This window comes from Dendrobium catenatum, unplaced genomic scaffold (genome assembly GCF_001605985.2).
Source record: "Dendrobium catenatum unplaced genomic scaffold, ASM160598v2 fragScaff_scaffold_1209, whole genome shotgun sequence".
Taxonomy (NCBI): Eukaryota; Viridiplantae; Streptophyta; class Magnoliopsida; order Asparagales; family Orchidaceae; genus Dendrobium; species Dendrobium catenatum.
This window is the reverse complement of record NW_021319671.1, coordinates 441,884-466,502: the sequence shown is the minus strand read 5'-3', so window position 1 is coordinate 466,502 and position 24,619 is coordinate 441,884. Positions and strand designations below refer to the sequence as shown.

At 34.4% G+C, this 24,619-nt stretch overlaps 2 protein-coding genes across 3 annotated transcripts; one reads left to right on the top strand and one right to left on the bottom strand.

Moving 5' to 3' along the window:
* Positions 1 to 244: 244 nt before the first annotated feature.
* Positions 245 to 8,758, top strand: LOC110101573 (transmembrane protein 87B). 2 transcript variants are annotated; one of them, XM_020829531.2, is made up of 6 exons: positions 421 to 559; positions 2,657 to 3,013; positions 4,457 to 5,393; positions 5,484 to 5,579; positions 7,959 to 8,095; positions 8,390 to 8,758. In XM_020829531.2, exons 3-6 carry the CDS (start codon positions 4,512 to 4,514, stop codon positions 8,565 to 8,567), a joined length of 1,293 nt encoding a protein of 430 aa, XP_020685190.1. In that variant the 5' UTR covers positions 421 to 559; positions 2,657 to 3,013; positions 4,457 to 4,511; the 3' UTR covers positions 8,568 to 8,758. The 2 variants fall into 2 exon arrangements, with proteins under 2 accessions (XP_020685189.1, XP_020685190.1); XM_020829530.2 differs by lacking the exon at positions 2,657 to 3,013 and having other exon boundaries at positions 245 to 559.
* A 7,118-nt stretch (positions 8,759 to 15,876) lies between these two features.
* LOC110101607 (RING-H2 finger protein ATL74-like) lies at positions 15,877 to 24,105 on the bottom strand. Its single transcript, XM_020829573.2, has 3 exons — positions 24,075 to 24,105; positions 22,760 to 22,824; positions 15,877 to 16,329 (listed from the first exon to the last, which is right to left on the bottom strand). The coding sequence occupies exons 1-3, from the start codon at positions 24,103 to 24,105 to the stop codon at positions 15,877 to 15,879; spliced, it is 549 nt and encodes a 182-aa protein (XP_020685232.2).
* Between the last annotated feature and the right edge of the window lie 514 nt (positions 24,106 to 24,619).

Sequence of the window (24,619 nt, the reverse complement as noted above, 5' to 3'; positions counted from 1 at the left end):
AATTTAAAAAAGCTTATAAATACATTAAAAAATATATTTGATAAATTTTAGATATTAATATATTATGATAGTTATATAAATTCATATTTTTTTTTCTTTAAGCAACCTTTGAGTTAGATAGTCATTTCCCGCTTCATTTCATTATCCACGTGTCAACCGAATGTTACGCTAATGACCAAATTCCCTCCGCTGTGCCGTATATCCAATCCCCACCAGATCAGAACCACGTTTTATCATCGATCTCTTCTTCCCCGTCGGCAGCTACATGATCAGCGCTCTACCTGCTACCCTAACACTTCAATTTCATCGCCGAGAAACCTAATTTTCGCTTCCGCTCTCTCTCTTTCTCTCTCTCTCTCTCTCTCATGGGATTCTCTGCCGCTCTTTCAAGCGCTGTCGCCGTTCTTCTCGCCGTCGCAACTCTGATCGGGATAGGGCAGGTGGAGGGATCGATCCATACCTACGAAGATGATTCCTTCAAGGAGGTCGGAAATGCCTTCCTTCTTTCCGGCGGAAGCGAGGGAATCGTTGCCTCTGGCGGTGGCAACTCCTTTATTCGGTAATCGCCCAAGTCAGAAACTCTGTATACTTTCTGGTTGTTTGGATCTAGGTTGATTATCCTTGGATTCATTCTGTTTGTTGGATGATTCGGGGTATTTTAGGAGATCGAAGTGAATTCCATTGTAGAAGTACTTGGAAGTCTAGATCTGGCAATGCTTTGTTGGGTAGTTCTAGTTTTAGACGTTTTAAATGCTTGATTTTGGTTGTTGAGGGAGATCTGAAGGGCGAAAGTTATAGTTTTAGATTGAGAGTTAAGTTACTACTTTTTTGCTTAGAGGAGGATTGAGTCGCGCTTTCAGTGTTATATTGCCTAGCATTCAGCAGCAAGAGCATGATTGATTGTTATGTATCTGAAATAAAGAATAAACAAATTTATCTGGGATTGAATTCAAAAAATGTAAATAAAAGTTTATCTGGGATTGAATTCAAGGACATGAGGATGATCACCTTGGAAAGCCTATCTACCTTAACGAACACATAGTTGTGACCTTTAAAGGCCATTAGTTGGTCTCCAAGGAAATCCATGGAGATGATATCCCAAGACGCAGCGGGAACTATCAAAGGAATGTAGAGTTTTTTTTTGCAATTGGAGGGCTTTGAAGTACAGCAAAGAACACAACCTCTGATTTATCTAGCCACATTACAGTTCATGCACAGCCAATACATGTAGCACCACAAGTTTAGAAGAGTTTTTAAAACGCCTAAGTGTACAATTACTTTTGATGTATGTGCTTCCCTCATGCACTTCAAGAGGACACCACCTTTTGGATAACAAAGTTGTTCCTTTGTAAAATAGCGTTCTTTTAGAATGGATCCTTTATATTGTGCCTCTTTTAAGATATTGTTTGAAGTCATCACCATTCCTTTATAAAATATATTCATCATGCAAGGTTAGTAATGCAATCATAGTAGAGGAAAGCACAATAAGCGATCGCAAGAATTTATAATAGTAGAGGGTTTGTTGGAACTTCGATTACACTTTTTTGATATTTGATGACGAGGTTGAATTGTTGTAGGTAAGTTATCCACTTTATGTGATGCAGTGATGGGCTTTGTTGGAACTTTGATTATGTTTTGAACCTTGGAGGTATTGAAGAGGTAAAGGCTTGATGTTGTTGTTGTTGTTGTCTTGGAGGTATTAGTTTTGTCTTGATGTGAACTAAGATTTCCTTCCTAAATAGATAAGTTTGCTAAGGCTTCAATGCTTGATAAGGTGCAAAAGATTGTGGCAAATGCAAGTTAATTTTTGTGTGTGCTTTTAAAATATCACAATAGTAGGCTACAAACCGCTACTTTTGAATAAGAATTGCCCCAATAATATGCATTAATGTATTAGCTTAAATCTTAAAGGCTATTGTATATTTGGCAAGGTTAAGATAAACGACTCGTGTCTTCTCCTTTTCAATAAGGGGAATGCGTCATCATGTTTATTCTACCATACAAAGTTTTGATTTACCTTAGTAATGGTTTGTTGACTAGAGTCGAGCTTTTTGGAGAACTATTTAGGCTTTGTTTGAGACGGCTTTCTTACTACTTCTCAAAGCAGCTTTCTAGTACAAAAATTTTATTTTTTGTATTAAAAAGCTGTTTTAAGAAGCAATAAAAAAGTTGTTCCAAACAAAGCCTTAGTTTGATTACTCCATTGTCAAGTAAACCAACTACTTGTTTCTTGATTTCTTCATTATCGATCACCAAGTTGCAACACATCCCAATGTTCAAGAACAAAACATCTAATATTTGTTTAATATAATGTTCTACCACTTTCTTGGATAGAAACCCATAAGTTCTTAAAAGAAAGTATCCTTAAGTTCTTAAAAGAGAGAAGCGTACTCCTTTGTTAATCCCTCCCCAACTTATAAGAGACACCCTACTGGTTGGTTTCTCCTATGGGATGATGAACATATTAAAGCGTTCACAACTGTTGATTGCTCTCTTTATTTGCCTTGTTGCCACCATATCAATTGACCAGTAGTCTTTATTCCGGTTTAAGGTATAGCATATATGTCTTTATTAAACTTGCATTTTTTGTCCTCTTCTAAAGTCTATGGTATTATGATCTCATAAATATGGTTTTTCAAATATTATTTGTAAATAGCAAAGGAGACCACCTCGCATACCGCATCATTGCTGAACTCTTGAGTGACGATGAAGTTTAGATGGCATTGTTGATTAATCCACATGCCTTTTGACAAGAAGGAACGGAATTATGGGAGTACAAATGAGGATTTGCAGTCTTCTCCAATCCAATCCTTTTGATAATACTTGAGGAGATCAAATTCTTCTGACTTGTACAGTTGATGATTGCATTGAATTTACACTTGATTGGAATGCGTAGGGTGAAAGCTCCTTTTGGATGCCGAGATTGGAGACCAGCTCTTATATATCCCCTCAACATAGCCATTAATGATAGACTTGAGTCTGAATGTTGAACTTGTTTCTTATTTGATTCAAGGTAGGTTGTTCATGCTCTTTTCTACGTCGTCCTTCTTAAACTTATGCATTTTCAATTTTTTTTGTTGGTCATTGATCTTTCTGCAGTCACAAACGAGATTTGACTGAGGATTTGATGTCTTGATTTTACTTTTTAAAGACTTGTTGTCATTCTTTTTTTTTTATTCTTCTTCTTATCATGGGTTGTTAAGGAGCATCCCCCTCTTGAGAGTTAGGAAGCTTCTCTCCGGGAGTCTTTTTCTTCCTTTTAAGAGGCTTTACAAATTAAATGATTTGGCTAGTGTTGTCTAGGAAAGAGACGAAGTTCATTTGATATATTAGATGTACATTATGATGATGGGCATATCGAGAGAGATGCCAAGGGAAGTGGCCTACCTCCTAAACTTGGTGGGGCGGATGATAATATGGGATACTTTAATAAGTTGCATTGAATCACAAAAGTAAATTCTTTATAATGTGAGGATAAAGTTGTGTACATCTTCTCTTTAGATCCTCTATTGGCAGGAGCTCATGCACTTAATACACTCTTTATTATTTATTTGAGTAAGAATGAAATGGCTCTGCTACATAATAATGTACGTATAATACATTATTTTCTTCAATAAGAAGATCATATTCTTTGATTCTTTCCACAGGCACTATTTTCTTTCGAAAGTGAGAGAAATCTCAATTTCACTGTAGCACATGTGCAAAAAATGTGACATTCCTGTTTTCATGCAAATAGAGTAGTACACAAGCAAACCTAGAGCCAGTGGATATTCTGAGATGATACCTTTCGTCATAGGCTCCTAAATTATGTTGCTGCGCATAACTAAGGGAATTTTTAGTATTAATAACTCTCTCTCTCTCTCTCTCTCTCTCTCTCTTCTTTTTTTCTAGAATTGTTCAACTCCATTTAAACCTAGGTTTGCTAAATTTGCTCATGTATAATACTTATTTGTCGAAGGTTTTGGTTGCTTGAGAAAATGCCTTTCACGTTCTTTGAGGTGTGAACCAAAAAAACTTGATTGCATAGCGAACTCCTCTGTAAAATGATACTTGAAGCCTCTTTGGCTGGCAAGTCAAAAGACGAACTTGCGTTTAGGTTCCCTGGTAAAACCTTAATTGATCATTTTACTATTTATGGAGAATTATCGGTTCCGACATGGAAGTCCAATTCTTTTTAAGTTTGAAGTCATTGCTTTGTGCATCTTTTTGGTATATTTGAACTTGCAAATGAATTATGTACCTGCAATCCTTAGCATCTCATCAAGTTTAAAGGAATTATATCTGATCATTTATTACTCAGCATTTGAATATAGAATAAGCGATTTGTATTTAATTGCAAAGCACACTTACCTATTCAAAAAATTGGATGGACGCTTTTCACCATTTGGTAATGCATTGGTAACATCTAAATTATCTTATGTTGCACATTCAGATTTTAAAATGGGTGTTGCTGCAGATTTAAGAATATTACATTCTGGAGAACAAATGAGGCAGCAGAACTGCATTCAAGCATGGAGCACAGCACAGGATTGGTCCAAGCTATAATATTTGAAGCTGCTGACCGGGATAATATAGGTGGATCTGCTTATGGTGGTCAAAGATCCATTTGTTGCACTCCTGATCTTGCCAAGCTTGAGGGCTGCAAACAAGGGTATGTTATAAGGCGACCATCATCTGTAAATCCTGAATGGCCTGTTGTAATAAATACATATTTCAGTGCTAATTTATTATATGCACCAATGGATGACCGAGATGTTTACATAACAAAGACAGGAATGTACAACTTGTTCTTTATCTCCTGTGACCCTAAGCTTAGAGATCTTACAATGGCTGGAATGGCATATTGGAAGAATCCTGATGGTTATTTGCCAGGAAGGATGGCCCCTTTGATGAACTTCTACATATTCATGTCAGTTGCATATCTCCTACTTGGCATCATCTGGTTCTCTCAATATATGAGGTTTTGGAAGGATATATTGCCATTGCAAAACTGGATAACCCTAGTTATTGCTCTTGGCTTGTTTGAAATGACGCTTTGGTACTTTGAGTATCTGAATTTCAATAGCACAGGTGCAAGGCCTGTTGGTATTACAACGTGGGTAGTCACTGTTGGAGCTGTGAGGAAAACAGTTTCCCGTTTGCTTCTATTGTCTGTGTCAATGGGATATGGGGTTGTGCGGCCAACACTCGGTGGTCTTACTTCTAAGGTGCTTTTACTTGGCGTGACTTACTTTTTGGCATCGGAGTTGCTAGATATTACAGAAAATGTTGGAACAATTAATGATATTTCAGGCAAAACAAGGCTCTTTCTAGTGCTTCCCGATGCTTTTTTGGATGCTTTTCTAATTCTCTGGATTTTTACATCTCTTTCTCGAACGCTGGAAAAGCTACAGGTAACTTTGAAAATTTTCAGCTATTTTTGGTCATAACAGGAACAAGAAAAGGCTTTGCTTTTAACTTTCTTCAGGCTTCGTCTGTCTTAGGCAAGGAGGAGTTCCGTGAAGTTGGAAATATATAGGAAATTTACAAATGCATTGGCAGTTTGTGTAATTGCTTCTGTTGCTTGGATAGCATATGAGGTAAGAGTTCATTCTTTCATACCTTGCAGGAGCTGTTTTTCATTCCATGAAATCGTTGAAGCAGTTTTTTTAATTGCATTCTTTTGTTTTCTTACAAAAGTACTCGCCACTTCTCTAGCAGTCCCTTTAATCTGTGTTTACATTCCCCATGGAAGCCATTTGGAATTCTGGATGCAGGCGTTGTTATTCTTACATTCTGTCTATAGTTTGCAATGGAAGTTGTTTGATGGATTGCTTGATCAAGATAATAAGGGAATCTTTCATGCTTTTAATAAGACACAGGGATTAACTTCAAACAAATAGAACTTAATTAATCATATACCTATTATACATAAATCTTTTGTCAATCTAACTATTTTTGCCTAGCATATTTATTATGACCTTTTGAAGGGAAATCCGCGTTCACTTAATGTCGTATGGAAAAATTCAGAAATCCATAGAATTCTTATAATCACATAAACCAAACAAACTTAGAAATTTAGGTGATGCAAGACTGAACCAAATTCTCCACGGGCCACCTAATTCAGTAGCTTTGAATGCCAATTTGAAAACTCATTTGACAAAAACCATCTCCAGTTTGAGATTAAAAAGGCCATTTTTATTTAAAGTTGCTAGTTGCAAAGATGACTTAGGTGCTTGGTAATATAGTAAGCACCATATAGTAAGGGTGGATTCTTGTATCTTCAATTATTTAGTGGATTATTTTTGCTGGGATAAGCCCCATGGGTTGTCCTTTTTTTGGCAATAGAGTGTTTATTCTTAAATTGTACAAAAATTCAACATGCACACAAATAAATGTTGCAAGATACTTTAGAAATTTTTACATGGAAAATAAAAAAATGGGAGAAACATGGGGTCCTGAACTAGTTAAGTTAATCCATTAAATAATTGAAGATACCGAGGGCACTGAAAATTAGTGCCTTGGCCTCTCCGCACGTTTTTATCGAGGAGAGTTTTAATGGATGTTGTTTTGAGGTAAATTCTCAGAAGACATTAAATTTAAGATAATACATCACTCAAAGATTTTCCCCTTATTTCTCAAGGAGTTATTATTTGGTTTCAAGTCTCTTATAAGTGTAAGCCTCCATGGTTAATTATCCCTCACTTTCAATGGCAAGAGAGAACTTTTGATTAAGACTAGTTGTTAGATAGACATAAGTACCCAACGTATTATAGCATCAGTTTCAAGGTTTAAATTATGTTACATCCTGCAATTTTTATTTGCGTGCATGTTAAATCTTTAAACAAGCTAAGATATTTAATGTTTTACCGCCGTAAAATTTTTTGGGACGTAACAAACCTAAATTCCTCAATTCAAAATATGAGAATTCAAACCACAATGTGACGCTTTCTGCTCTACTATTTTGAGTATAAACATTTCATGTACCATAAAATAGAAGAAACAACATCAAATAACCAATCAAGCTTAGGGAGATTTGGGTATATCTTTTTCATACAAACAATCATGAAAGTCATGGTATTGTTACTATCCATTATATAACTAATAAAGTATCGAATAACATCAACTTATTATTAATATTATGTTTATTAATAGCAACAGTTATTTCTTAAACTATATGTTGCATGTTGGTAAGTTTTAGAAAAATAAAATGTTGGTATATGATTTTTTTCTTCAGTAAATCTTATTTGTGAAAAATATGATAGATTAAATTAATGATTGCATCTTTCAAATTATTTTATACCTATTTTGTATACAAAATTGTATATTTATAATTAATTTATGGTTAAGGTCATCATACTGGCACAAAGACCTGCAATCCATTTATGGCATTGAACCTTATTTAAGCGTTATCAGGAAGCATGATTTGCATGATAGGCTGATAGCGGTCTAGAAATCATCCAAAAGTAAGAATTCTTGTTATTTTAGAATTTTCAATGAAAATATTTTTAAATATGTCATTTCAAAATTTGAAATTTAATCGGTAAAAAAATACTTAAAATTGCATCCAAAACTGTACACCACATTTGTCAAAATTGAAATTGTGCATTCTTTTAGATCTGTGCATGCCTTAAAACTGAAATTGAAAGTTTTAAAACCTTGAAGATTCGTCCACGTAGTGATTTTGTCTTTTGGGGATGCAACCTAGGCTTCGTTTGGGATGACTTTCTTATTACTTTTTAAAGCTGCTTTTCAGTTCAAAAATTAAAAATTTAATACTAAAAAGCAACTTTAAGAAACAGAAAAAAAATGCTGTCTCAAATAAAACCTTAATTTAAATGGAGGGTTTAATTCTCAGCCAAATCTCACGTCAAGAGATATGTGGCTATCAATGCTGCAACCTCAACAATTTATATATTTACTGGGAAAATATATCATCTTCACCTTTGATATACTGTATATGTATAACCATTCTACAGGTTTATTTCAAAGCAACAGACCCATTCAGCGAAAGGTGGCAGAGTGCATGGATTATCACCGCCTTCTGGGACATCCTTTCTTTTGCACTCCTCTGTGTCTTGTGCTATCTCTGGGGACCATCTCAAAGCTCTCAAAGGTAATATTTCTTTCTAAAAATCTAGTCGGAGAAATTATTATGTGCGGAGTCCGGACATAGATTTACATCCGGACTCCAATAAAATACTACATATGTTCAAATTTGTACACAGTGTATATTATGTATATAAGTTTATACGCACATAATTCTGTAATTTGCATATAGTGCGTACAAGAACACGTGTCACGTTTTTATTGGAGTCCAGACATAACCGGACTCCGCACGTAATAATTTCTCCGGAGAAAGACATAAAAAACCTCCTCCTTAAACAGTCTGTATATCTGTTATCAACAGATACGCCTATTCAGGCGAAGCAGATGCTGATGATGAAGAAGCTCAATCCTTAACAAAAGGAATGGCAGATGGAAATATTGGCCTGACTAAAGTAGAAAAGAAAGAAAGAAATGACGATGATGACGATGATGATGCTTATGATATTGAAGCTGAGGTTGAAGAGGACAAGAGAGAGTAATGAATGCTGCTGCCTTCGATTCTTTGCACTCTTTATTTTGTTCTTTTTTTTTTTTTTCATTTTTGTGGTTCTTTTGCATTCAAAGCCATTATCATGAAGGATATTAGGAGAAGATTTACAGTTTCTTCTGTCTGTATATAAGATTGTTCAAAAGCATAGTTACGGAGTTTTTCTTGTCATGTTTGGAAGTTCTCAGGCTATCTATTGAAAGCAATATGTAAAAATAGTGCAATGGGTTTCATCTCAATGAAGGAGAAAATTGTATCAGAATGAATCTCAAAATTTTATTAATTTTTATTTATAAATTAAAATTTTATTAAATATGAATTAAAATTAAAGATGGAAGATATTTTGTTTAAATTTAAAATTAGTAATTATTTATATTTAAATATATGATAAAAATTAATAATTATTTATTTTTAAAATAATATTATCTCATAATTATTATAGATTTATATTATTATTTTTGTATCATTCAAATGTTTTTAGTATTTAATTAATTATTATGCATTCCAGTTTCTCAAATTCTTTTATTTATTATAAAACAAATATAATTAATTTTAAAATAAATTTAACAATTTAAAACTACAATATGGTCTTGATCTTGGTAATGATCCTTAAGGGGCATATCATCGAACACCTTTGCGGCATGGTAAAAGAGGCTAGTTAGAACATTTCTTATCTGATTAATTATATACCATTATCAGCTAATTACATTTACATATACTTAATGGGGAGATAGCTGTGTAGCGTGCTGAGCCTAGTTAGACGAAATCACTTATGCTAAATGATAAGGGAGTATAATTGACGAGGCTAGTATTGACCTCGATTTTCGTACGCTTTGCTCTCGATCATGTTTGATCAATTCAATTGAGTCACGATGAGTTAGATCCAAGCCGAATCATTGCTAATCTGAACTTAATTTAATTAAATTTGCATTCATTAAATTATATTAAGTTCAAATTGGCCCCAATCGAGTCGAATCTGACCCGACTACACTCAATCGGTTATGATCAATTCAATGTCGGTCACGTCGAGCCTATTTTTTTTGTTAATTTTTGATTGATGCCGATTATGGGTTCAGCTTTATATGATTAAATCTATTGAATCCGCTCGAACCCAAACTGCCTCAGGTTGAGTCAAATTTGTACTCGGGTCTCACTTGATTTAGCCCAATCGAATTATATTAAGGCTCATTTGACTTTTTTAAAACAAAATGAGAAATGTCATCGACGGTCCCGATTTGCCTTGAAGCTCGAAGTCACAAGAGGCTGCAGTCGCGTGAGTTACTTGTTTCGGATAGATGCAGACTTCTTTTTGAAAAGCTCGAGCGCGGCAAAGCTTTATTCCATGTATGGAGGCGGGATCGAGACGGCAAAGCTTTTTTATCTTGCTTCTTTTTCTATCTCCACTTCTTCTACATTTCTTCTTTTACTCCTCCATGCTTCTACTTCCTCCTTCCCCTTACATCTATTTTTGGGATATGAGTAGTGAAGCAGTCTATATTTTTCTTAAGAAATCTGAGGAAATCTTGTGACATTGAGTTGAATACTACCATATGAATGCTTTGAGTTTTAAGTATTGCATTCTAAAGAGTAATAGCACTTGAGTTCTTTACAAAAATCTGAAATTTAGTATTCTCTTGGTTTTCTTTTCTATAAGTATACATGGGTGTTTTCTTATTGAGTTGTTTATATGAATCATGAAAGGTTGTGTGGGCTATTTATATGATTGCAATCAAGTGTGTGTAAAAATCATGGTGTTCATGCTAGTTGGTTTTATATGAGCTTACAATTATTACATGCCACATGTTTAAAGAAATGTCTTTGAGGAGAGGTTGTGATGTTTGATTGGTGACTCATGAGACTTAAGCTTGTATATCAAGCCTTTTTACCAAATGTTTTGCTAGCATGTATAGATATAAAGACTTCACTTTGAGTCTTCTTTGTCATTGTGAGGTTGGACATAACTATGTTTGCTAGGTTTCTCCCAAAGTTTCTCTAATGAGATGTTTAGGGCTCTCTTGCTATTGATGTTTCATGATAAGTTTTGTTGATCCCTTTTCCTAAGCATGTGTTGATGATATGTTTAAACTATCATAACCCATCTTTGTCTCAACATTTGGATTTCATGCGGAGTCCAAAGGTTGAAACCTTTTGGAGTAAAGTGTAGTGGACTAGCCTTTATCTTTTGTTGCTAATGTGATGTTTTGAATGTCTTTTGAATAAGAACTTTTCTAAAATGATTATTGTGTGAATCATGAAAGATTTTGTGTAGATTGATTGGTTGAGTTCAATCTAATAAGTGTACAAATCATGATTTTCATGCCAACTTGTTTTATGCAACTTTGTAGATATTGCACACCAAATATTTGGTGAAATGTCATTAAGGGAAAGTTGTAACTATTCTGCTCATATAGAGGTTTTATGTGATAGTCTCACACACATGGATGTTCTCCCAAAATCATTAGTTAGAGGTTTAAAAAAAAAATGAGGACGAATTTGTTTCTTTGATGAAATATGTGGAGTTATAGATCTTTCTTTTATTTACTCAACGCTTGCAAATGGGTTTTGTATCTTCCAAAATATGTGAGCCCTCTTTTACTTGAAACATGAAGATTAATTTATGATGTTCTTATGCCCCCGTTTTACCAAGGCTTCATTTTGGGAGATCAAATTAGTTTAGTTGATCTTATGAGTATAAATTTAATTGGTTTGAAATCATGTTTCTGATACAAATATCTGATGCTCTCATTCTTTGTAATGCACATATTATTGAGTTTAAATCATTATTCATATTCCCCATTGAAATATCACATGCTATACATATATTCGACGAGAAGTATCGAAGAAATTTTGTGTCGGAATGTATTTTTGGGTGATGTGTGAATTGACATGGTTTCCTTATCCTACGAATTTTTGACATGGGAATGCATCCTTTATGATTACTGAAATTTGTCATTCATTGGATCATGATCTCACATGTATAAAAAAAATGCTTTATTCTCTTAGATTTTTGTTGACATATTCGTTAGCTTTATGGAGTGGATCTTCTCTACAATGTACTTTCTAATGATGTTTGATATGACGGTATATTTATTTACGCATTGAAGATATTGAGTTAAACAAGTCTCTATGGCTAAGCAAGAAAAATGACCTCTCTAGGATCATCCCTCTTGCCGCAAATTGCCTTTTCTTTCTTAAGTGGATGTGCTTTGTTCCCTTTCCTCTTCCTTGGGCGTGGTTTTGACAGCGAAAAGATTATGGGCTGTTTGGGCTTCCTTCCTCGTGAATTTTGGCATTGTCGATGTTTTTTATGCTTATGAAGTTTGGTCATTTCTCGAATTGGCATGAAATGAGAAGGTTGGAAATTTGGTGGTAAGCTTTAAGAATTGTGTTATATTGGAAAGTTGTTGGTGAGCTTCAAAAGTCGTGGCAAAGCATTCTGTGGTAGAAAATTTTAAGATCTGCTCTATGTTGGAAGATTTTGTGATGCACTTCAGGGTGGAAGGCCTTGTGAAGTTCCCCTTTTGTTGGAAAAGTTTATAGATTGCCTCATGCTCAAAAGATTTATGATTGGCTTTATGATTGGAAGGTCTTAGGGAATAAAATGGGTTGGAAGGATATTTAGTTCCAAAGAATTACGACGAATGATAGAATAATTTCATTTTATTCTTAAATCTTGATTTTTTTTCACTTATTTGAGTTTTATATGGAAAGTCATGTTATTGAGTGTGATTTAAAAAGTTTATGAGTGACTTCATGTTTGAAAGATTTATGACTCTTTTTGTGTTTAAAAGAACATTGATTTGTTTTAAGTTGGAAAGATCATGCTCATGTTTAGATAGCAAAAATCATGTATTTGGAGAAATTCATAAATTCCGTTGTGTTTTAACATTGGATACAAACGTGTAATTTTCTTTTGGATGTTTTGGTGTCATGAAGTATAAAGGGTAGAAGTATGTTGGTAAGCTCTATGGATTACTTTATGGTTAGAAAGTTCTATGAGATGTTTTATATTGAAAAACTTTATGATTCACATTATGTCCAAACTTCTATGACTTATTTTATGTTTAAAGGTTTCATGAGTTGTATTTATTAGAAAAAGTTTTGTGAATTGTTTTGCCTCGAGAAGTTCTACTACGTGCTTTGTGAATGTTTTATAATAGAGAGCCTCATGAAACTTTCTTGTTAGAAGATTTTCATGAATTAATCCCACGCCAAAAGGAAAAGCACTTGTTGTTTGTTTTGTGTTGAAAGAAGTTTTTGGTGGACTGAGAAATGTTTCATGTCGTTTCATTTTGGGAGGTCCTACAAGTTATTTTAGGTTTGAGAATTTTTCGAATAGCTTCGTGTTGGAGGGCTCTTTATCTCTTTTCTTAGAACGAGATGACCCTTTATGTGGAAGTTGTCTTTCTTTTGTTTGTGTTTACTTCTAAAGATATGTTTGGATAAATATGGAGTAAGAGTTTATTTGGGTTTTAGTTTTGGGGGCTTGTTTTTCCTTCGTTACTTTGGGCTTCGTATAGGATATAGTGTGAGTGATTGAGTTGGGTATTTCGAGTGCTTATTTTGGAATGTGGGAATAGCAAATAGCATCAAGACCCTTTTTCTCTTTTTCTTATTGTATTGAATTGGAGTGAATGGCATTTTAGAGGCGTGCTTGGCTTTGAATAGGCATGTCCAATAGTAAGATGCTTACATTCCATTTATTATTTTGATTTTTTCATTCCTTTCTTTTTGACATTTTTGTAATCTTTTTCTTTACTTCTCGTCTTTCTGTTACTTTTTTTTTTACATATTGTCTTGTTTTATTTATAGATTTCTAAACCTATTGATGCATGCACGAACGTCCAAAGGGTTAGAAATGAATTCCCTTTTATCCCCTATAACATTAGTGACACATAAAGACAAAAATTAAGGATCGAGTCTTAGATAACATAGACTTAGGATATTTGCTCCTTATAGGATAAAGATATCAAAACATAAACTTAATGACACATTTTCTTAGATTTAGTGTGCTATAACTCATTAATAACCAACCAACAATTCATTCTTAATCCTAATCAAAATGCATTAAAATATTTAACTTTAAATCAAATCATAATTAATGTTCATAATCTTTAAAATGCAAACTTGAACATAAGCTTAAACTAAACATAATCGACCCATTAATCAACTTCTAACAAATCTAAAACTTAAAAGATGTAGACTAAATTAGGAGAGCAAATATAAACTAAAATTAGGAGAGAAATCCAAACCTTAAGCTAATCTTTTAAAATCAATCAACAAATCTTCTGGTTAATAAATCATTTAATTTATCTTTCTTTGTTAATTTACAATCAACTAAATTAATCCAACAAAATTGGTTACCATTGGGTAACCCAGACCTACGAGACTATTAAGTTAACGGCCCAAAGACTGATGAAATAAACCTCACAACCTCGGTGAACAACAAAGATGGTAACCGACTAAATACTAAAATAAAATTCTTAAAATCAATTTTAAAATATTAAGATTTAAACTTAAACTAAAATCTTTCTCTTAACCTTTAACAAATCAAAATAAAAATAATTTGAACTAATTATCCAGCATAGGATATACCCAAAACCACATAGCTATTACACACACATAGACTTATTTGTTATGACACGAATTATAGCTCTAGGTTAGGCCAATGTTTTATTTTGCTATTAATGTCAATTCCTCTCTCCAAATTAGAGAACTCTCACCTTGTTTTATGTTTTAGCAATAACATTCATATATTTTATAAATGCAAATCTTGAATTTTTTGTTAATTATATTTTTATTTATCTGCATTCTTTTTTTGAATAGCCTTTATGCTCATCCCATGTTTTCTCTTGTCTTATTATTTGCGAGGTACAATGTGTCCTACATATGTGAATCAAATGGGATCATTTGCGTGGGAGCTTTTGAGTGGGCATGCCACGGTCATGTATAATCACTGCAACTTGTAAAAAGACCTCTAATTATATATCGAAATTGTTACTCACCACACACACTTTCGCTAGTAGTTTTTTAGTTTAATATATATTCTAGCATGTTTATGTTGCTGGCCATAGATTAGTGCACTAATGAAGCTTTGGCCCTATAGGCCAAGGCTTACCCACTTCTGTAAGCCCTAGAGATCATTCTGATCACCTTAGATCTGTAGTGTAGGCCAACCCATTTGTGCTACATGCATCGCTGTTTTTCCCATACGAAGTGGGCATAGTTAGGATGTTCCATTTTTTCGGTTTTGGGTGTGATACCCCCCACCTTCTGTGAGCCCTAGAGATCATTGGGGTCATTTTAAGCCTGTAATATAGGTCATCTACTTGTGTCATGTGCATCGTTGCTTTCCCACACGAAGTGAGCATCGTTAGGATGATTTTCTATTATGGTGTGATGCGGGCACCTTGCTTGGAGGGTATCCTTGGTATGTTTCTTTAATTTATGTACTCTGGATGTCATGAAATGCATAATTATTTTTCTATTGGTTCACATTGAGCTTTTAAATTATATATGTTTGTACTACACTCATGCATGCATCATATACGGCGATAGGTAGATTCTTTGGAATATTACAGAGTATCTGATTTAAACCTCAAAACTACAAATTCTTGATTCATTAAGATAGAGCCTTTTTGTCTTGCATACATATAGGGTGATTGATTGTGTTTAGGATGTTAGCTAGCAGCTCACTCAAGGCAAGCATAAGTCCAGATTGTACACCCCTCAGTATATCTCTTTCACTTCTGATGAATTTTCAGTCTATCATTTCTCCAAGGATAGCAAATTCTATCTTTGATCTTTTAAACTCAAAGTTTTAATCATATCATTCTTCATTTAAAAAGGTCTAATTATCATTAAAGACAAAGAGAAGAGACTCTTTGGAATAGAACTTAGGAACTTTCTCTGTGCATCGAATTAAGAAGAGAATAATACAACGTCATTTCTCAACAACATAAAAAAAGTCTCATCCAAACAATTTAAGCCAGAGATTTGTGGTAGAGAACCCTTTTGTTCTCAACAACATAAAAAAGAAAAAAAAAACAAATAAATAAGTATGAAGTATGCAAAATAATAATATTAATTACAAAGACTTTATAAGTACAATATCCATTATCATCTACAGTACAATATATTATCCAAACTTCTGCAGTATAGGAGCATGTCTCTATCATAATTAAGAACCACCTAATATTATTATTATTGTTTTTATAATAACCGTCTCCCTAAAATATTTTAAAGTTATATGATTTTTTAACACAGAAGTCATTTCTCATAAACATGATATTCACCTTACCTCATCCAGCCACTTCCGCTGCCGCTGGTGGGCTGCCATGCACCTTGGGAGGTCGTTCCCCAACATCAATGTAGACGGCGGCAATATACAAATCAAGGAGCGAATGACGGCAAGTCGGGCAGGAGGAGTGCGATGAAAGCCATTTGTCGATGCAACGAACATGGAACCCATGGTTACAGGTAGGTAGTAGCCGAACCTTTTCTCCTCCGAAGAACTCGACAAGGCAAATCGGGCATTCAGTCGTCGATATGTTTGTGCTGGAGCCATAGATTGCCACCTGGATCTGCTTCAAGTCGCTCTTCTTCAATCCCGTCGTCGCCAACTGCGCCACCGTTGCCTCCGTAGTCTCAAACAAGAGCCGCTGAACCCACCATAGAGTGAATCGAATAAGTGAGTACAACCCTAGCATGCATATTCGAACGTAGAGGAGGATTGCCAGGATGATGATTATATTCTTATTGAAGTTCCAATGACCGTCTCCACCGAGACCCATGGAGGTGCTCCGATTAGACGGATATGGAGACGAGGTAGCTAACATTTAGTATGACTTCATGAACAGTGCCAGTGGCGAAACCTATTTAAGAAAAGAATGATGAGGAGTTCAAACAACTACAAAAAGAAATCCTGAATTCAGCGGACATACGACAGTATTTAGGAGAAGAAGTTGGCCAAAGGCAGCGAGCTCCCGTGGAGACTTCGATCCGACGTCGTTCAAGGAGGCGAAGAAGCTTCGGGTGGCTCTCTCTTGGTCTTGAGCAAAGCCGAAGCAGCAACGACGAAATGGCGATGAGGAAATAAATGTAAAAATAGTTTTTATAGATAAACCGTTGAATTAACTCTCTCATTGCAGTCCTGATTTTAAAGAATTTGTATGTGAGATTAAGACTTCCTAATCATGACTGATTAGGAAATCTTCATCTCTCCTACAACTTCTATAAAATCAGAATTGATTAGGATAACTTCTTAATCTCACCTACAAATTCATTAAAATCAAGACTGTAATTAATGTTGCACTTATATTTTTATTAATGGCATTCACTTGAACAACATAATCCTTGCCCCTTTTTCTTATCTTTTCTAGGCCATGGTTACCGGTGTAATGGAGACTGAAAGTTTTTCTTAGGGAGATTTATGCACGTACCACCAATATATTTTTTATTTACAACACTAACTTGAGGCATTTGAAATGAGCTATTGAATTCATGTACATTAAAATCATTCAAAATTTAATGAAACAAAAAAATATATTTGAATGATATTAATGTAAATGAAGGTAGTTCAATGCTACTTATGTAAATAGAAAACATTTGATTGTCATGCAAGTAATTGATTTCACAGAAGAAATGCACTTAAGTTTTTGAGGAGAGTGAATCTTCAATTTTGATGTTTGTTGTGCTCATCTGGACTTGCTATTGACAAAAAATCATTCAAGAATATTATTTTTTCATTATTCTAGAATTTTTGTCTTTCTGCTTGGAAGAGGTCAGATTTTGATGCATTGACATTCCTTTGTTGCATGTTATGCATAGGCAAGATGATGAAAGGCTACATGTTTTTTAGGCCTTCGAATGGGTGGGATTTTTTCAAATTAGATATATCATCATTTTTTCAGTCATCAGACAGCTAGATTCTGTGTTTATCTTGAGCTCTTGAATGCTTAAAATCTTATGCTCAACTCAAATGTACTTGATCATTTTGCATATTGAATACCTTTTTGATATTTTTTTGGCTCTACAAAATTAAAAACCAATGTGGGAAGCCTTTAATCCTCTCTTCCTAAAAGTAAGACTAAACCAAAAAATGTGTTGACTATAGTCTGTGTAGTTTCTACATCAATTTGATGTTAACTTTAAATTTTGACAACCCTTTAACATCCGTTGATATTCCGATAATATTAGTCTGTGTAGTTTCTGCATCAATTTTATGTTAACTCTAAATTTAGACAACCCTTAAACACCCATTGATCATTCCAATTTGGACTCTTGGTTGAGTGATGGTGGACCTTTTGCAGTCTTCTTCTACCTCTTCGCCAGCATTGTCGAGGTGGCATATGCCCCCTTTCTCTTTAACATTTCACGATTTTGGTCTCAAGTTCTAATTGTAAGAAATTGGTTGTTTTAGTTGGAGTTGGTTAACTGTTCTTTATCGAAACATGTAATAGCCACTCCAATTTTTGATGGAGTCAGTTATTCTGTCATTGAAGACAAACACCTTTATTCACAAATCTTAATGAGATAGAGAACTTTTGTTGTCATCTAGTTGATCTTATGTTCAACAAACATCTTGATTATGCCACAAAGGATGGTGTAGGAGTTTTACATTAGTTGCCTTGGCACCAAATGGTAGTACTCGTAGAAGTCCATCTTCTTGGACAATAGCTACAACTTGAGGCGGAATTGATCCACAAATAAGTACAACTCAACATTTCAGGAAGTTGTGACCTTCCCATCGTGTTTGTAAACTCCATTTCACACACACTTCTGATTCTGACCGCACTAGCTCGAGTCACTTGCTCATGCTCAGTTGCTCATGTACTCTCTCTAGCCCTCCCTGCAAACAAACAGGCCCAGCGTTATCTAAACCTCAAAAGCTGCAACCTGGCTTGATCTCATTGCTATAGACTCCGAATAATTCTTCTAGACGCTGCCATCGCTGCCCAGGTACAAACCAAGAATTATTCACTCTCATTTTGTATCCAAAAACAGAAGTTTTTGGTGTTGTTGTTGTAGTTGTTTGAAGTCGTAATCTCACCTATAAAATTTGTTAAGATTAGGACTGCAATGAGAGAGTTAATTCTACGGTTTATCTATAAAAACTGTTGCTGTACATTTATTTCCTCATCGCTATTTCGTTTGCTGCTTCGGCTTCGCTCAAGACCAAGAGAGAGCCCCCCCGAAATCCTGCATCCAAACAGGCCCAGCATTATCTAAATCTCAAAAGCTGCACACGCTGCAACCTGGCTTGATCTCATTGCTATAGACTCCGAATAATTCTTCTAGACGCTGCCATCGCTGCCCAGGTACCAACTAAGAATTATTCACTCTCATTTTGTATCAAAAACAGAAGTTTTTGTTGTGTTGTTGTTGTTTGATCTCCCCACCATTCTTTTTTTAAAGAGGTTTTGCTACTGGCACTGTTCATGAGGTCATACAAAATGTTGGCTGCCCCGCCGTCTTATCCGTCTAATCGGATCACCTCCATGGGTCTCGGTGGTGATGGACATTGGAACTTCAATAAGAATATAATCATCATCCCGGCAATCCTCCTCTACGCTCTAATATGCGTGCTAGGGTTGTACTCACTTATTCGATTCACTCTACAGTGGGTTCAGCGGCTCCTGTTTGAGACTACGGAGGCAACGGTGGCGCAGTTGGCGACGACGGGATTGAAGAAGAGCGACCTGAAGCAGATCCCGGTGGCAATCTATGGTTATAGCACAAACATATTGACGACTGAATGCCCGATTTGCCTTGTCGAGTTCTTCGAAGGAGAAAATGTTCGGCTACTGTCGACCTGTAACCATGGGTTCCATGTTCGTTGTATCGACAAATGGCTTTCATCGCATTCCTCATGCCCGACTTGCCGTCATTCGCTCCTTGATAGGTATGTTGCCGCCGTCTACATTGATGTTGGGGAACGACCGGCCGAGGTGCATGGCAGCCCACCGGTGGCAGCGGAAGTGGCTGAATGAGGTAAGGTGAATATCATGTTTATGAGAAATGACTCTTGTGTTCAAAAATCATACAACTTAAAATATTTTAGGGAGATATTATAACAATAATAATAATAATATCATGTGGTTCTTAATTATCAGAGATACGTTATTGTATTGCATAAGTTTGGATAATATATTGTAATGTTGATGGTAATAATGGATATTGGACTTATAAAGACTTTGTAATTAATATTATTATTTTGCGTACTTCATACTTAGCTATCTGCATTTTTTTTTCTTTTTTTTATGTTGTTGAAAGGATTCTCTACCACAAATCCATGGCTTAATTTGTTTGGATGAGACTTTAGAGCTGTATTGAATATGGAGAAGCTAGCCAAAGCCATGCATAAATAATGTTTGTTATCTTTGCGGTGAGCTCCCGTCCAGACTTCTATCCAACGTCGTCCAAGGAGGTGAAGAAGCTTCCGGGCTCTCTCTTGGGTGAAGCCGAAGCAACAACGAATAAATGGCGATGAGGAAATGTAATTTTATCTCTGAAAAATAAAACTAATGCATCAACGATTTTTTTAACTATATTAATGGCTAAAATTTGATTGCTTTTTTCCTAACCTTATGAACATTTTATAGATAATTATATGTACGATTGCACATTAGCAGAGGCGGAACCCGTCTTAATTTTCAGGGGGCAAACATATAATTAAAAGTATAGAATTTTGCTTGACACTGATTTGTTCATATCCTTGATTGTTATACGCTTCATAGATATGTCGGGGGTCCAAAGGGGGCAGCGCCCCTGGCGGAATTCGACCTGCGGGGGTCAAGGGGCAGCGCTTCTATGGGGGTTATCGGGTGCAGCGCCCCCGGAACAAATTTTGGTTGTAAGGATATTTTTTGATTGTCTTTTCTTTGTATTTGGTTCATCGTTCCCTAACAATAGCACATCTACACAATATGTTTAATTATGCTGGAGGCAATTGCTTAAAAATCATAGTATGTTAAAACTTTTAGGGGGGCAATTGCCTAAAAACCCTTCTAATAAAGACTAAAAAATAGATTGAGGGAGAGAAATTAACTGAAAAATGATATAATAAAAAGTATTTGTTTAAGGGGGGCAATTCCCCCGCCACCGGACTTAAGGTGGATCCGTCCCTACACATCGACCAACGATTTGAATCGGAGAAAAAGGCTTCACAAATAGTTACTGATAATTACATCTAAGACTTCATTAACATTGCTAACCTGATCAATTATACTCCCTTATCAGTTAGCATAAGTGATTTCGTCTAACTAGACTAAGCAAATTGACCCAGCTCTCTCCCCATTAAGTATATGTAAATGTAATTAGCTGATAATGGAATATAATTAATCAGGTAACAAATGTTCTAACTAGCCTCTTTTACCATGTCGCAAAGTTGTTCGATGATATGCCCCTTAAAGGATCATTATCAAGATCAAGGCCACATGGTTTTTTAGTTTGATAATGCATGAAATTAGATACTTTGGCATTTGAGACCTTAACAATTTTGTCTCATTTGCTCAATTCATTTCTCACAAGCTTATCATATAAAATTAAGCTCTAAAGTTATATGATTATATCTTTTATTAGCTCATCAAATTTTTTTTTTCTTTATTTGATACAATTAATGAAATTAAGTGTCTCCTAATATTTGGTTTACCCATAATTTAAGCGAGCACTAATAGAGTTGATAGATAGTATTAATGTCAAAGGACTAATTAGGAAAAAGGATAAGCAAAAGCAACAAGACCAAAAGCTGTGCAAGTAACTGATAAAATTAGAATTAAACCTAACACATAACTCAATATAGAATGAATAAAGGAAGATTATGATGGCTCTATATTGCACTTATTAATATTGTTGTCATTGTTACCTCTGATCGATATTTTCATATTCTTCATCAATTATAGAGCCCATGAAAGCTTTTTCGCTTCCTTTAATTGATTAATTATTCTGTGCGGATGCCCAACACCGTCCGGAGACCAACCAAAATGTGCCATGTCACCCATGTGCTCGATATCGGGGCTCGGTACTGCTCGGTATCGGGGCTTGATACTGCTCGGTATTGCGGCTCGGTACCCCTAACGCAGCGCATTTTGGTTGGTCTTCGAATGACGTTCTGCATATGATCTAACACAGAACTCAATATAGAATGAATAAGGAAAGATTGATTTTGCTCTTCATTTTCTTCGTTTTTTTGCAGTTCTATTTTGCTTGCATTGCGCTACGTAGAGTCCGCGAAAGCTTCTTCGCTTCCTTAAATGATGACATTCTTCTTGTAGGATTGGAAGTCACAATGAGAGCTCGATCACTAATTTCATCTTTCTTAAGAGGATTAATAAAGCATATTCAACTAAAATTAATTAGCATTTGCAAAATCAAGAATGTGTGCAACTAACCAAAATGGAGAAATGATTTTGTAAGTTAATTAAGAGATGAAAGGATTTGAAGGCCATGCAAGGCCTCAAGAGCATGAAAGACATGCTCTTTACATAATTGAATTATATTTTCATATAAAAGTGCTTATATATATATATAGACAATTAAAGAGAGTAATAAAGGAAAAATATAATAATTAAAGATATTCTCAATAATGATAGCATATTATAGTAATAAATATTATAAATGTTTACTATAAAATAAAATTTTGAAATTTACTTTGACATTTTGATGATAATGAATAATATGAATAATTTTCACACAAGTTCTATGTGGTTTGCTTTCATAAAAAGTCATTACACATATAACATTATAGGTTATGGTGTTTATATGTTATACTCTAACATTTGGATAGATACTTATCTTTACAACTTATTTAAATAATAATAATAATAACTTAGGTCATATTATATTTCTTACAATATTATTAAACTTATGTAACTATGAAAGTGCAATTGTGTGATAAAATAAAGAATATTCAAATTAACCAAACATATGGCGTTTTTACTTACTAATTATGCGCTTCTTTCAATCACCATAACAATTGAGGTAGATAGCTTTGGACTTTTATACTCACATGTACCTTTTCAAATACTTAGCATGTAGTCAACGGATTGCTACAAAGGGACTCACACCTAGCGAATCCTATAGATAAACTCGCCCAACGACTATCAAATCTCACTCAATTGAAAAGCAAAGAAAAGCCCCTCATTTATATCAGCAGTTTTAACACCCTATAGCAACGATTATAACCGCTTCAAAACTGCAATTTGAACCAATGGCTGCAGTTAAAATCAATGCATTTCTTGCAATTTTTTCTTTCAAAAGAAAAAAAAATTTAAGCATGCACATATTTGAAAATTTTCATTAACAATTTATCATCAATTGCAAATTTCATCACAATTACGAGAGGTCTACAACAATGAAATATGTAAAAATACATTTGTAATCATAAACATAAAATGTGCAATATTTACATACTTTCCTAAAGATTGAATAAATGATAATATCATCAATACAATTTAATCCTCAATGAAAATGTAAGATTAGTTGTTTACATGATGTATCTACTCTCTTTCTCAATTACACGCATCAAATTTCAGAACTACTAAAAATTCAATGAATTTGGACTGTTCCTTGTGCTACTAACTGAGAGCAATATGTCTAATGTTTCTGCAGCTTACAATCCATAGGAATATGAGCGAGCCAATTTCATTGAGGAATTGACAGAGTAACAATTTATAAGCCAATTTATCAAATCTTCTAAATCTATTAGCACAGAGTTCAAAATTCTAATAAAGAAGATGGATTGCTCAAATTCCTTTTCTATATTTTTACTTGATTGCCAAGTCACTGACTACTTAAATGCGAAGCTTGGAACTTGGCAAGAAATCATGAGCAACTTCCTAGAAATGACAAAAGTTGTCGAGAAGAAGTTAGAGTGGAAATGACAAAATTTGACATGCATCACAAACATTTGTAAACTTTGGACTAAATAACATCAAGCATTACAAGTATTTAGATAATAAAATTTATATTATCATACATCAGAATATATTTTACTACCTAAGTTTTAAAAAAAATTAAAATCCTTATAACATTTTAAAACAAAACATCGGCCATACATAAGGAAAATATTGTGCACATTTATATTGACATAGAGGTCAGCGCCACAGCCCATCGGAACGCCGTTGCGTCAGAAATTTAACACCGTAGCATTGGAGTCTCGAGAAAATGAGTGCCTGAGCGCTGGACCTTTTAACGCCGAGGAGCTAAATTTCACATTTCTGCTCCGCAGCGCTCAATTTTTTGAGCGCCTCATTCGAGCAGTTACCAAATTGAAGAGCGGCGTCAATTCAGTGAAAGATTCGTAGTTTCCTTCAATAAATGTGCTAGGTCATCCAACGTCGCAACGAAGCCATAATTACAGCACCGGGCACTATTAAACTCATTTTTGTATAAAGTCAAACTTTATATCATATCCTACTAGTTATTAGGTTTTCCTATCTTCACGTAGAAACCATAGAAAGTGACATAGTGCTAACAATGCCATAGAAAGTCAGCAAACCCTTAACAAGCGCTTTCCCATGAATGTACATTGATACTGGCGAGAGTCTTCCTGTGAAATTGACTTCTTCGAGCGCGAACCAATGGGTTAGGTTGATTCGAATTCAATCAATTAAAAATATATTAATATTAATGTGAATAAAATACGATCAAATCTAAATAAACCGAATTAATTTGGTCAAAATTAAATAAAATTAATTATTTAAAATTAAATAGGCTCGCATTGAAATAGACTCAATTTTAACCAACTCAAAATTAAATAATATCGAGCCAATTTAAATCGAACTTCATTAATTTGAATAAAATCAGATTATGTTAATAAAGTCAATTTCAACCAAATTTAATTCAAATGTATTCAAAAAATTAACCACAACTCAAATTAAATTAAATTTAAATAAATTAAATTCACCCAAATCAACTCAAACTCAATACGATTTAGGCTTTGTTTGGGACGGCTTTTTTATTGCTTTCTAAAACAGAGTTTTAGTAAAAAATAAAAAAAATTGTATTAAAACTCTATTTTAGAAATCAATAAAAAAGTCGTAC